At 46.0% G+C, this 13,907-nt stretch overlaps 1 protein-coding gene across 5 annotated transcripts; it reads left to right on the top strand.

Moving 5' to 3' along the window:
• Positions 1-3,386: 3,386 nt before the first annotated feature.
• Positions 3,387-13,807, top strand: gata3 (GATA binding protein 3). 5 transcript variants are annotated; one of them, XM_079294273.1, is made up of 6 exons: positions 3,387-3,593; positions 3,727-4,121; positions 5,105-5,593; positions 7,850-7,896; positions 9,972-10,097; positions 12,365-13,807. In XM_079294273.1, the coding sequence occupies exons 2-6, from the start codon at positions 3,887-3,889 to the stop codon at positions 12,656-12,658; spliced, it is 1,191 nt and encodes a 396-aa protein (XP_079150399.1). In that variant the 5' UTR covers positions 3,387-3,593; positions 3,727-3,886; the 3' UTR covers positions 12,659-13,807. The 5 variants fall into 5 exon arrangements, with proteins under 5 accessions (XP_079150399.1, XP_079150398.1, XP_079150397.1 ...); XM_079294272.1 differs by lacking the exon at positions 7,850-7,896 and adding an exon at positions 7,637-7,782; XM_079294271.1 differs by lacking the exon at positions 7,850-7,896 and adding an exon at positions 7,637-7,782 and having other exon boundaries at positions 5,105-5,650; positions 12,368-13,807.
• Positions 13,808-13,907: the final 100 nt, after the last annotated feature.

Raw genomic sequence — 13,907 nt, 5'->3', positions numbered from 1 at the left:
ACGTCAGGTTTCACGCGCTCGACAAGCAGAATTTGACGCCCTCATTTTGTTCTAAGAAGCCGAGTTGGTTCACATGCTGACTGAATAACAGAAGCAGCTTTTTCTTGAAAATACTTTAGAAAGGTGACAAATGACTCACGGGGGTAAGAACAGTAACATAAAGGCTCGTTAACCTGGTTTCACCAGGTTAATATAAAAGAGCATCTAACCAGTAATGTATATCTGTATCACTGCTATACAGCATGACTCGCGCCTGTTGTAATCAGTGACTGGACATCTTCATTGTTGTATACACAGCGTTACACTCTCTTTATTCTTTGTATATATAAATCCTTTCAGTTGCACTGTCGCCATTTTATTTATTTTATTTTTACTTCTCATTTTTACTGTCAAGATGAAAGACTATCGTGGCTTATTATTTGGACAATTAAAAAAAATGGCACCCAGATAACAAAGCTTTTGATGCCTTCGTGAAATAGTAACACACACACACACACACACACACACACACACACACATTTCATTATTAACATTGTCAAATGGTTTCTCTTGTCCCTGTTTCTAAAAAGCATTTACATGTGCTGCTATTTAAAAATAAATATAACAAAACCTTTATTTTATTTTTTTATTCTCTCGTTTTTTCTAAGCTTGGAGTAGTATAGGGTGGTGTTTTATTACTATTATAATGCATTATTGTTGTGTGATTTTAATCTCCCTGACCTCTGATTCATCAGCTGACGGAAGGAAATTATTATTTATGAGGAAAAACAATGATTGTAATTGCTGATGAGGTCACACACAGGAAGTTGGGAGGGGGGACAAAGTAAACACACACACCACACACACACACACACACACACACACACAGAGACGTTATCTAAAACATTTCATCCTCACTGGCAATGGAATAATCCGTTCGTGTCTTAAATTCTGTGCCTCGATGTAGAGAAAGAAACTGTGCCATGTCTTGATTTTAATCAGAGCCGTCTGACATCATCACGTATCTCTGTCATCAAAAGCCGAACTGGCCCCTCGCCGGCTTTTGTGAATCAACCTTTTACGCACAACAAGCGCTGCTATTTGTAGGCCATGAACCTAAAAAATAGACCAACGTAGGGGGCTCGTTCTCGACACAGTGGCGGAGAAAAAGGAAAGTGAAGCCACTATTTCTCCCTCCGTGAAGACAGGTTTTTTTTTGGGGGGGGGGGGGGGGGGGGGATTATGAATGACAACTTTCTTTTTCTTTTAAGCGAGCCATATTCCGGTGCTGAATAAGCTCCAGCGTTATTGACACAGAGGCTTGGGAATAAAGTCATGGGATGGCTTCCATGTCCTGTTCTCTAAGCTTGGATACATCCAGTCAAGAAACAAAAAGAGAAATACAAAAAAAAAACATAATCGGGATTTTAGGCTACATTCGCCGTCATGTGTTGCCGCTGAGCGCCTATAACGGGCACTTTGTGGATAATGGCTGCGCGAGACTTTTCAAGAGGATAATTACACGAGTCCGCTGACAGCTTGACAATGGAAGCTACAGCAGTTTGCATCCAAGTTCAGTCTCAGGTTTTTCCTGAGTGCGGAACGCCCCCCCCCCCCCTCCTCCTCCTCCTCCTCCTCCTCCTCTCTCTCCAGGTAGGTCTATCCTGGAGAAGGGAAAATAACGACGCTTTGCCAAGTCTCGCTCAGCCTGTGCTCCCACGCGCCCGGCTGAGAACAGCCTCGATATCAAAAGAAAGGGGGGGGGGGGGCACATTGGGAATTAGTCGACAAACTGGAGTCGTCACCTGAGCGCGCGGCCTTGTGTTTAAAATGATTAAAATACAATCTTTATCTGACTATTTGTATGCCTGTTGGTGCGGAGGCATCAAACCCCCACATTGAACGGAACCTACCTGATGTTCCCGTCACAGTATCCTGCTGCTGCTGGTACCTACGTGGTGCAAGGGCGTGCGCGCTCCCGCTGCCTGTATACCAACCGCGCGCCGCGGAGGGGGTTCATTTCCTGACTTTATTTTTTTTTTTTACACACCGCGGTGACGTCACATCCAGTGGCGTCGCCGCGGCTGCCCCCACCATGCACACACACACACACACACACACACACACACACACACACACACACACACACACACACACACACACGCACTCCACTATCACACACTGCCAATCTGTCGGAATATGGAGAAGCCAAACTGGACCTTTCAGACATAAAATACTTCCCCGGGGAGAAGCTCACTTTCTGCCGCGCGATGGAGTGAACACCGCGTGACACTGAACATATAGAGGAGTCCCCGTTCTGAATTAGAGGGGGTGAAAGGTTGTTCTTCAAATTATCTGTTCAATTTGAAGGAGAAAAAAAGATGAAACGCGAGGCTGCGAATCACTCCCTGCGCGCGCTATCGTGTTACATTGAATGCACTGTTTTGAATAAATAATGACATGAGCCATTGTTGCTTGTCAGTCCGAGAGGAGGTTATTGCACAGATATCTGTGAGTTAACTGACAGACAGTAAAGGCCTACATTAGGTTTTTTATCTATTTTTTATTTCTTTTTTGAGGAGGCTCAGTCTCTCAGGCGTCCTTCTCCGCGCGCCCGCTTCACGGTGAGGATATCGGCTCAACTCGGATCTGCCATTAGAATAATGCGCCTGTCACCGCGAGAGGACGCACTGTCACAAATTTTAAGAGCCTATAAACGTCCTGCAACCTGCCATTGGCCCGGAGCAACAGGCTCTGCTGCAGCCTCTTTTTCTCTCTCTACGGCAGACTTTAAGAGCAAAAAATCATTCATATTTTTACTGCTTTTATTTTAATTTATTGTCTCGGATGCTTTTTATGAGGGGCGGATTTTTAATTGTATTTTTTTTTACATGCATAACTTGGGTGTAAAGTTGTATGAGGCCGAAGTAAAAAAAAGTATCTCCATTTTAATAATAATATATTGGCAAGGTCATTGCAAAAATAAAGAAATCTTGCAGCACTTCTGCATCCCTCCTGGCTCACGTTATATTCAATTAGGGCAGGCCCCTCCCCTTAACTGATGACACTGACAGACCCTCCTTAAGTTGCGTCGCGCCACAGCTGTCTGCAAGCATTGAGCTGCCTGGCGCCATCCTGAAAGAATGCCTTCACTGTAAAAAAAAAAAAAAAAGAGAGAGAGAGAGAGAGAAAAAAGGGGAGCTGGAGAGAGAGAGAGCGAGAGCGAGAGAGAGAGGTAAAGCAAGGTTGAGCGAGCAGCAGCCACACAGACGAGAGAGAGAGAGAGAGAGAGAGAGAGAGAGAGAGAGAGAGAGAGAGAGAGAGAGAGAGAGAGAGCGAGGGGAGCGGAGTTAATGGAGAGGCTACAACTGCACACAAACAGAGATTTGATCAGTGACTTTAACTCGCTGGTGCTGGTCAGTGTGCAGTGAAGCCGCCCGCTGCGAACGAGCCCTGCGCCCGCACAGAAACCCTGCATACTTGTTGAGCCGGGCTGAAAGACATTGTGTTTTTTTTGTTTGTTTTTTTCCGTATGAGGAAGAAGTTCGTGGGACTGGATTCCATTTTGGACGTATTTATATGACAAACATTTTTTGTTGCATTTGCAATGTGGGGTATGTTTCGTGTTTAAATATCTTTTTTGTTGTTAAAAATAAAACTCGGGTGAATTAATTTAAGTCTGTTGTATTCGTGCTGCATGTGAACAATTTGGAGAAAATAAGACTAAACTCTCCTCTCTGTCTCAAGGTGATCGGAAGCAAGCGCGGAACCTGTGGATTTAACCCCCCAAGAAAGGAAACACGGATTTGGGACTGATTCTTTCTTATCTTGACTTGTACCCGTTTGCTTCGCCGCGCATGAACATTTACTGAAGAGAAAAAAGGAAGAAAAATAAAAAAGCAAAGCGATGGAAGTAAGTGCGGACCAGCCACGATGGATGAGCCATCATCCCGCGGTGTTGAACGAGCAGCATCCCGGCTCACATCACCCGGGCCTCGGCCACTCATACATGGACCCTTCGCAGTATCAGCTCGCTGACGATGTGGATGTACTGTTTAATATCGACGCACAGGGGAACCACGTCTCTCCGTACTATGGAAACTCTGTCCGAGCCGTCCAGAGGTACCCTCCTCCTCCACACAGTAAGTCAACGGCCTCTTTAGGCCTTTTATTTAATAATGTGCACATTATCCGCGTTGGATCCCTGTGCGTAATGGACTCCCCTCCCCGCAGGAGATACTAAATTACTGTCACTGCGTTTGGAATTATTTGTATTATCTGACTGGGATCCAGACCGGGTTTCGGTTTTGGCTTGAGCTGACTTCGCCTTAAAAAACCTGAGAGCGTAAAGTGTCGTGAAACCACACCGTGAATACGGATGGTTTACCTCCAGCTTGTCTTTGGTTTCTGTCCTCCGCTTATGTGACATTCTGAACTTCACAAACACGAACAAAAATAATACATTCAGCTGTCAGACGTTTTTCAAACAGCCCGTGCGTAATTTGTTTTTTTCTCCCCCAAAACCAATCGATTTTTGAGTTAAACAAATAGACGTGTTGGCACAGACGTATTTAAAGAAAAGAGAATATTTTGGGAACGTTCGGAAGCATGTTTTGACTTCTGAGCGCGTGCACACTGTTTATCTTCATCATAATGTGTGCCATTCACAGGCACGTAGTCATTTGTGGAGTTCCCTTTATTGTAGACTTTAACTTCCTCAGCCGTCAATCACGACGCTGTTTGTTCTGAGGCTTTCTGAATTACAAGTATTCAGTCGCATGAAGGCCTGTTTAGTGGAGAAGGCAAAAAAGGGGCAGAATCGTGCACGTGCGTGCATGGCCACACGAAACTCGTTTTCTCTGCATGAGAGGGGATCCGATGATTTCTAGACGGCAGCAGAATCTCGATGGAAAATATTTTTTTGAAAGAGCCGCTGGAGGCAAATTAAATCGCGGTGTTGCATGTAATAAAATGTAAACGTGTTTGGTAAATCAGTGCGTAAATGTGTGCTCATGTTTCATCTTTCAGTGCGTGTTCAGGCCTACAGCTACTGGCAGTGTTTTGATGGTGGCTGCGGACGGAGGTCAGGTTGTTGATGGTTTCTTGTGTTTCTGTGCTGCCCCAGGTAGCCAGGTGTGCCGTCCCTCGTTACTGCACGGCTCTCTGCCCTGGCTGGAGGGGAGCAAAGGCATCGCCCCGCACCACAGCACTTCTCCCTGGAACCTGAGCCCCTTCCCCAAGAACCCCCTGCACCACGGCTCCCCGACCAGCCTGTCAGTCTACCCCCCGGCCTCCTCCTCCTCCCTGTCCACCGGTCACTCCAGTCCGCACCTCTTCACGTTTCCCCCGACCCCGCCGAAAGACGTGTCCCCGGACCCGGGCATATCCACCCCGGGGACCAGCTCCGGGCGGCAGGAGGATAAAGAGTGCATAAAGTACCAGGTGACCCTGGCCGAGAGTATGAAACTGGAGTCTGCTCACAGCCGGAGCGTGGCATCAATCGGAGCAGGGTCATCCTCTGCCCACCACCACCACCACCACCACCCCATCGCCACATACCCATCCTATGTCCCCGAATACGGCCCAGGCCTCTTCCCACCAAGTAGCCTGATAGGTGGGTCATCTTCTAGTTATGGTTCCAAAACAAGACCAAAAGCAAGGTCCTGTTCAGGTAGGCTGCGCTTTATTACATTCCCTTTTGATGTAACATTATTCCCCAGATTTGCAGCCTTAATGATCAGCCATGTTTAATCTCATACTAAAAAAAAATTCCCATTAGCAGCTCATTCATCCCTCTCATGAACAAGCTCTTTTTGTTGGAGCTAAAGGCCATACAGGTCGACCTGTACTCTAAACAGGCGCATGCCTCAAAGCTCTTTATTTCATGTGTCTGATAATAATTATAGATATAATAATACAACATATTTTTTTAAATAACAAAATTATTTAAAGATATTAATACATAATAACAACAATATTAATAATACAAATATGAATCGACTTTAAATGAAAAATAAATACATTTATTTACAAACAAATTAAATACATTGAGTAAAAAATAGAAGAATACAATTTTAAACTATTTAATTCTCAGACTTCATTGGATATTTTCCCTCAACTAAAATAAAATCCTCAACAGAGTTCAGAGTTGAAAGCTTTAGATTAATTTAGGTCGTTTTTTCTCCTCTTCCTCTACTAACACACACACACACACACACACACACACACGCACACGCACAGAGACAGAGGGGAAGCCAGCTCTCTGTGTCGCCCCGTTTATATGTTTAAGATAATCCCATTACTGTCAGACCAGTGCGCGCCACAGTTGCATTGTTTACCCAGCGGTAGAGCACCGGATGCTGCTCGTTCATTCACAGGTAAAAGAGCGGGTGAGCCGTCGCCGTGGCAGAGTGCACGAACCGCGGAGGGAGGGGAGGGAAAGAGGGAGAGAGCGAGTGTGGGGAGATATTTTCTAAATTGTGAGCGCGGGGGTAATTATTTTAAAGGTTGCTGAAAAGCAGTTTTTCTTGTAATGAGATTAATATCAGCGGCTATAGAAAACAGTGGATTAGTTGATGCATATCATCGGGATGATTCAACATCACACACTTAATGCAAATAAAGATTTTTAATTCGAGGATAATGTGAGATAATATGCGTTTTAAGATATTTCCCGATCTGATGAGTATTTCCCGTTTTTTACGAGGTTACCAGTGCGCAGTGCGCGTGTTTGATTTCAGCAACAGAAAACATTTTTGAAAGACACACACACCCACGTGCGTGCGTGCGTGCGTACACACACACTTCCACTTCACACTTGTCAAGGAGACTTCATGTCTGTCGCGTCAAAACGCGGCACAACCCGGACTGATGCATCTCTCTCTTTGTGTGAAGAAGTCGAGCTTTATGTTTTTGCATCTCGCAGAAAAAAGGGGAAGTGCGGCTGCATGAAAATGCAAAATGCTCTCGGCGTTGCACAAAACAAAAATCCCTGTGTGCGTCTCTGCTTTCAAATAATCCGACTGTGGCTGCAGCGCCCTTGTTTCAGTTTCAGGCCCGTTCACGATCAAACTGTTAGTGCGCGTCTCACCTGTCGGTGTCACTAGAGAAGAGCAGTCAAAGATGAACACCATCTCAATCAGCCCAAAACAAAGGACACAGCCTCTTAAACGACATATAGGCTTATACATATACTATTATTAATAATAACTATTATTATCAAAATGAGAGATTGGCCTGATCTATTCGATTTTTTTATTTTTATTTCTTAAGGACCAAAGTGCATTTTGCTTTGTCTGAGAATCCTGTCACAGGACACGCATAGTTGAAGATTTTGTGAGATATTGGAAATAAAATCTACCTTATGGACCGAACACAACTGCTGTGTTCACCACCAACACTTCACGTGTGTGTGTGCGTGTGTGTGTGTGTGTGTGTTATAAATAAAATAACTGCTGCAGTAGAAGTCATTTGCAATGTTACATTATTGTAATTGATGTTGATGCTTTTATTTCATGTTTTATAAGAAAACTAAATGCCACAACCTTTTCTGTTTTCAACATAATTTACATGCATCAACAATTATTTTTAAGGACCAACTGACCTGGGCACTGTCCTGTGCGTGTGTTTGTGCGTGTGCGTGTGTTGGCTCTTGCAGAAGGTAGAGAGTGTGTGAACTGCGGGGCCACGTCAACTCCGCTGTGGAGGCGGGACGGTACGGGTCACTATCTGTGTAACGCCTGCGGACTCTATCACAAGATGAACGGGCAGAACCGCCCTCTCATCAAACCCAAGCGGCGGCTGGTACGTCTCCACCACATTTCTCTATTGATGACATTTCCGTCTCTCTCTCTGTTTTTCCCCTATCCAGGAAGAAGTAGGCCTATTAGCTGCAGGAAATTGACTCGACAAGTGCAGGTCTCTGTTTTCAGATACTACGAAAAAAACTGCACAGTTTTTTTTTTTTTTTAAATGCAATGACGATGCTATTTTTTATTTGCTAAAATTGTCATTGATTCACAGTATTCTGTTTAAACAATAGGCCTATGTGTGTATTCTGGAGATGCATTGCCTCCGTTAAAGAGTTGTGGCTGCAGGCCTGCATTCAAAAACAACGCACAATGAGCTCCATCGAACATTATTTTGACATTCTAGTATTTAGGACACATTTGTTGCAATTCTTACGATTGCTTCAGGTGGAGCTTTTTTTTTGCAGTTATTTTTAGGGAAAGCCCCCCTCGCGAGCTTTAGAGGACTCCGCCCCCCCCCCCCCCCCCCATGCCTTCTTATGAAAAAGAGAAATATAAAAAACATCTCTTGAGGCAAAGATGGCCGTCCAGTCCAGCTCTGGACCCTCTTCTCTCCTGCACCTCGCCTCTAATGTGAAAACCTGACTTCCCAGGAAAGGGCTGCCGGATGTCTGAGCAGCGTAGATAAGTTGCTTCTAACAACACCCGCTTCCCCAGTCAAAACATAGAGGCTGCGGAGTCTGAGCCAGCCCAGCACACAGTCACGACTTGAGATTGTTTAGTGTTAGAATCTCTCCTTCAAATACGCGGGTCAGGTGGGTAATTGCCACGCAACATTTGACCTGCTCGTTTTTTATTTATAGAGGGCAAAAAAAACGTTATTTGTAGGCCAGAGCATCAGAGGAGGATTTAGGACCATTTGTGTAACAATTAATCACACCGACCAACTGATATCCTGTCTGCTCATATTTAACGTTTAAATGACAGATCATTTGAAGGTATTTAAGGATTTGGTGAATTGGCATAATCCAAAAAAAAAATCAAGAGGGTGAAATAAGAAAATACAATGAAAGTAAATATCAGAAGCAGACATGAAACACATCATGTATGGACTTAAAGAGGCTTATTCCTCCAATCTGATTGGTTATTTGCAGCACTATAGGGGTTATTAGGCCACCACGTGTGTACACTTGGAAATCCCTCCCCGAGATAATGTAGTCCCTTTACGTTACGTGTGTCCTTTGCGGTCACCTGTCTATTGATTGTTTTATTTAGAGATTATAACATCAATGTCAAGCCACTGCAGCGAGCTGGGCCGCGAGACAGGCAGATAAATCCATGGGAAGACATGACTTTCACTGCGCGGTAGCCTGCAGCTGAGTTAAAATATCCACCTTTTTTTCTTTTTCCATTATTATGCTTTTAATTGGCGTGCAATTATATGCTCATATGGTTCATTTCACTGCATGAAGTATTCATATTTTCTACCCACAATGGCCCGTGTTTGAATCTATATGTTCAGGCGCTTCCTCTTCACTTCTATTGTTTAACGTCACGAGGTCCACGTTTAAAACAAGCCCTCGTGACACAAAGACGAACTTTAAGGGGAGGGGGGAATTTAATCAGATTTAATAGCTCTCCCATTTCAAGCCACTGCTCTTTATGTCTCCTGTAAATATTTATTCTCCTGGAGGTATGTGCTCTATTTTTAGCCTCGAGTGAAAGCAGCTCTGTTTTTGCTATTTCTGTCTTTATTTGAAACTATTTTTTTTAGCTTGCACTGAATGCAGAATATGAATTCCTATGGGTGGACATTAAGAGTGTATGCACAGTCACAATAAAGCCTTTATTGACCAGCAAGGGTTTTAAATAGCTTTACACAATGCACATGAGTGAAAATAAAGAATGCTTTTAATCTGCAATGAAAGAAAATAAATACTTTCTCTATTGCATTTATAGAGATGTATACAGGGCTGCCATGACACAAAGACACACTAAAAGACCAAATGTATCTTGATGTATTTAACCTCCTGAGCTACATCCTAACTCAGAGCCCCGGAAGTAGCTACATTTCCAAATAAAACGCCCAATTCCCATCTGCATTTCAGTGCTTTCTAAAATAAATGACACCCCTGAATCTCTGCGTTAAACGTGTCAGAATAAAGCTGCTTGTTGATTGGGTCATTACTGGTCATGTGACGTTCTTTGTGCCTCTCTCTCCCCCTTGTGTGTTGTGTCGTGCAGTCCGCGGCCAGACGGGCGGGGACGTCGTGTGCAAACTGCCAGACGACAACGACGACGCTGTGGCGGAGAAACGCCAACGGGGACCCGGTGTGTAACGCCTGCGGCCTGTACTACAAACTGCACAATGTAAGTAATAAAGCTTCCATAGGAAGTCTACCGACAAGTCCGAGCGCGCACCGCTTCAGCTCCATCGTTACGTCTTTCTCACCACGTCCTGCCGGCCACCTTTCCCTCCTCCTCCTCCTCCTCCTCCTCCTCCTCCTCTCTCTGAGTGTTTGATCGGACGCGTCCCTGCAGAGACTTTCGGGGCACGGCGATTATGCTTTATTGGCAGTAAGTGCGAATCTAAAATGTATAAGACCGAAGTGAACTAAGCCCGCAGCCGCCTCGCTTTTGAATATTAAAGAAGGGGGGGGGGGGGGGGGGCTTAATTAAAATTCGATTAATTTCCAGGCCGATTTTTTTTCTTCTTATTTCTAGCCTTTTGGTTCCACGCGCGCCAGGGACTCTGAGTCCCCCCCTCTGACCACCAATCCGCCTGATTCGTTTTGGGGTTTGGTTAGCGCCTCACCACATCATTTCACATCCTCAATCTGAAAACCCCAGGGACTCGCTTATATCTCTCTCTCTCTCTCTCTCTCTCTCTCTCTCTCTCTCTCTCTCTCTCTCTCTCTCTCTCTCTCCTCTCTCTCTCTCTCTCTCTCTCTCTCTCTCTCTCTCTCTCTCTCTCTCTCTCTCTCTCTCTCTCTCCTCCTGTGCACAAAGCTGTCACTTTCAATCAAACAGCCATTGTGGCTGAAACTAATAATAATAAGAAGCAGGCTAACTGCTCTGAGGCCACATGCAGGTAATATGTTTCACCTCTCTCAGACAACAGATAGAGGTTGCATATCCCCCCCCCCCCTGTGTGTCAGAGGAAGAGCATCCTGCTCTGTTGCCCTGCTTGTCACGCAAGCGCTCCCTGTTAAATCATTTTGTTACTCTTGGCAGACAGCTATAGGCGCTGCAGAAGCACATTCGGACCAGGGGATCTGAACTGAGCCCGACCCTCGGCGTAGATTGGGAGTTTAGCGAAGTCCCCGTGTGCCGAAAACAGCCGAGTCGAGATAAGACGCTTGTGAAAACAAAAAAGAGTTGCCCCTATAAACACCAGACAGGCTATCTTTAGTAATCAGGGGTTTGAGTCACCACGTGTGAAGAGACGTCTTTCTCATCTTCTTCGTGTCTGACTGAAGTGTTTGGCTTTGACACCTCTGCTCAGGGGTGTGTGTGTGTGTGTGTGTGTGTGTGTGTGTTGGGGTTCTGGTGGTTAGCTGCTGGTGTTTGGGGAAAGAGGATGTGAGGGGCTTGCACTGCGTATTTCTGCGGCGGTCATTGACTCAAACGGCTCTTTGGTTGATGTGCCGAGGCGGCGGCGGCCCGGAGGGCCCGGGGCTTCTTCCCTCTTGTGAGACGGTAGACGTCTCAGCTGTAAAGAGCACTGGGGGGGAGGGGGGGCTGACCAGCTGTAGGTGGGCGTAGCGTGGCCTTCAGAGCTGGAAGCAAGGCAGAGAAGAGAGTCACCCACATCTCAGAGAACAAAACCACAGATATCTGCCCTCTGCCGATCATCCGGGCCGCTCTGCTTAAAGAGCCGGTGAAGAACGTGGGCAACCGTCTCAAGACAGGAGGAGAACCTCCCGAGAGCAGGAAGCCAGTCGGCCTCGTCCACCTCTCTCCTCGTAATCCGGCCCTGAATTCCATCATCCAGCTCTCGGCTAAACCTTCGCTGGAATATGGCAGCTGTGGCCCGGTTTTGGCCAGGAGACGGGCCACGCGGTCAAGAAGGAGGAGGAGGAGGAGGAGGAGGAGGAGGAAGGTGGAGAGGAGGACTTGGCCGGCGGTCGTCGTGGCCATGTGTCCCTGCCAGGCCGTTTCTGCACACAGTCTCTCTCTCTACATCTTCCCCGTTTTCTCTCTGTCTCTCTGGCACGGTCGCAGCCTCAGATACAGTTCAGCTTAAATGAATCAACATTTAAATCCACCCCAACACACACACACACACACACACACACACACACACACACACACACACACACACACACACACAAATAGTATGTAAACAATCATCCGTTTCAGGATGGGACAGTCAGATTTGCCCCGTAATGGGACTCCATTATATATCATTATGTCTCCCCAAAACCCCAGAATCTAAAGAGGAAACTAAAAGCTCAGATTGTGCCACATCTTCTGTCTTATTTTGAAACTCCCTTCACTTAAGGATTCTCTTCTTTTGTTGTTATTCTGTTGCTTAATGTAAATGGAGCCACGATGTCTGTCCTGCGTGAAGGCGACGCCGCGCACACGTTGCGACAAAATACTAATCTGCCATATTCTCTGTCTCCTTTCGAGAGCAGATCAACCGACCTCTGACCATGAAGAAGGAAGGCATCCAGACCAGGAACAGGAAGATGTCCAGCAAGTCCAAGAAGAGCAAAAAGTCCCAAGACAGCATGGACGACTACTCCAAGAGCCTGATGGACAAGAGCAGCTCCTTCAGCCCGGCCGCCCTGTCCCGCCACATGTCCTCATTCCCACCCTTCTCGCACTCCGGCCACATGCTGAGCACCCCCACACCCATGCACCCCTCCTCCGGCCTCTCATTCGCCCCCCACCACCCTTCCAGTATGGTCACAGCCATGGGTTAGGCCTCCCCCGCGCAGCGCCCTCGGCCTCGCCCACCGCCGCCACATCCCTCGGTACCTCTGCTTCCATATCCTAACAGACAAATGAACCGCTCCTCTGACCCCCTCCCCCCTTTTGTCCCACCATCACCAAGCTGCGGCGCGAGATCAGCAGGCTTTCGGCTCCTTTGTCCTCAGTTGTATCTTATTTTTATAAAATCAAAGTGTACCTCTGCGATGTGAATGCTTTGCAGACTTGACTGTGGCGCGCTGGTCTCCGGGGGGGGGGGATTTTGCTTTCCCTCCAACCAGCGAGAGAAAGAATATTTTCTCCTCAAGCCGCCGCCGCCACATTGAGGCTGCCCTCCCAGCTGATCCACACCATGCGGAGCTCCATTTGTGTACAAAAAGCCATTTTTTTTCCACGCACGAACATCACAAGAACATTGAAAAAAACTTTTACAACGACCTCACCCTAACCCCGCCTCTTCACTTTGCACCTGTGTAACAGGAAACCCCCCCCCACACACACACACACACACACACTCCCCTTCTTCTTCATCTTCCCCTTCCTCCTCACGCTGGAGATGAGGAGAGACACATGTTGAATATATTTGTACAAATTGTATGAAATACAGTACATTTAATGAAGACTTTTTAATTTAGTGAGAAAAATAAAAAAGGAAACATGCCCCCGGGCAGCTAACGCGACGAGAAGGGTACGAGTAGGAGAGACGAGGGAGGAGAGTCCCGGAGGAAAGGAAACAAGGGAGGAGGAGGCAAGGAGACTCTTGAGAAAGGGCAGGCCTCGGTTTTTCGCCTGCGTGAATTGTGTTGCATTAAGTTTGCAGAGCGTCTGCGGCTCCAGCTGAAATGACGTCTCTTCTGTTTTTGTTTTTACTTTTGGATGTGCTATAGGTCTCGGGCAATTGGTTTGTGTTGACGCGTGCACGTACATACACACACACGCACGCACACACAAAATGTGTTCACCTGAAAGACTTTCTTCCTGCCCACAGATTATATGCATTGTGAAAAAAGTTCCTGTATTTGTTATTTGTATGTATAAATCAGAGTACCAAAAATACGAAATAAACAAAGATGTAGAATTATTTCTTTATGTTATGCAGACTGAATGGTTGTAAAAATTTAATAATAATCACTAGTGTAAAATATGACTGCTTTTTTGTTTCGTAATTTTTTTTTCCTCTTTGAAAATAATAAACTAGTTTAATCTCTGTTGACATGTTAGCACTGTGGTCGAGAGCCGTCT

This window comes from Melanostigma gelatinosum (assembly GCF_949748355.1).
Source record: "Melanostigma gelatinosum genome assembly, chromosome: 22".
NCBI lineage: Eukaryota > Metazoa > Chordata > Actinopteri > Perciformes > Zoarcidae > Melanostigma > Melanostigma gelatinosum.
This window is presented reverse-complemented; position numbering and strand designations above follow the sequence as displayed.

Coding starts and splice junctions, on each gene's coding strand:
- gata3 (XM_079294269.1), top strand. CDS start 3,887: ATGGAAGTAAGTGCGGACCAGCCACGATGGATGAGCCATCATCCCGCG. Junction 4,122..5,104: donor GTACCCTCCTCCTCCACACA/GTAAGTCAACGG, acceptor GTGCTGCCCCAG/GTAGCCAGGTGTGCCGTCCC. Junction 5,651..7,636: donor AAAAGCAAGGTCCTGTTCAG/GTAGGCTGCGCT, acceptor TGGCTCTTGCAG/AAGGTAGAGAGTGTGTGAAC.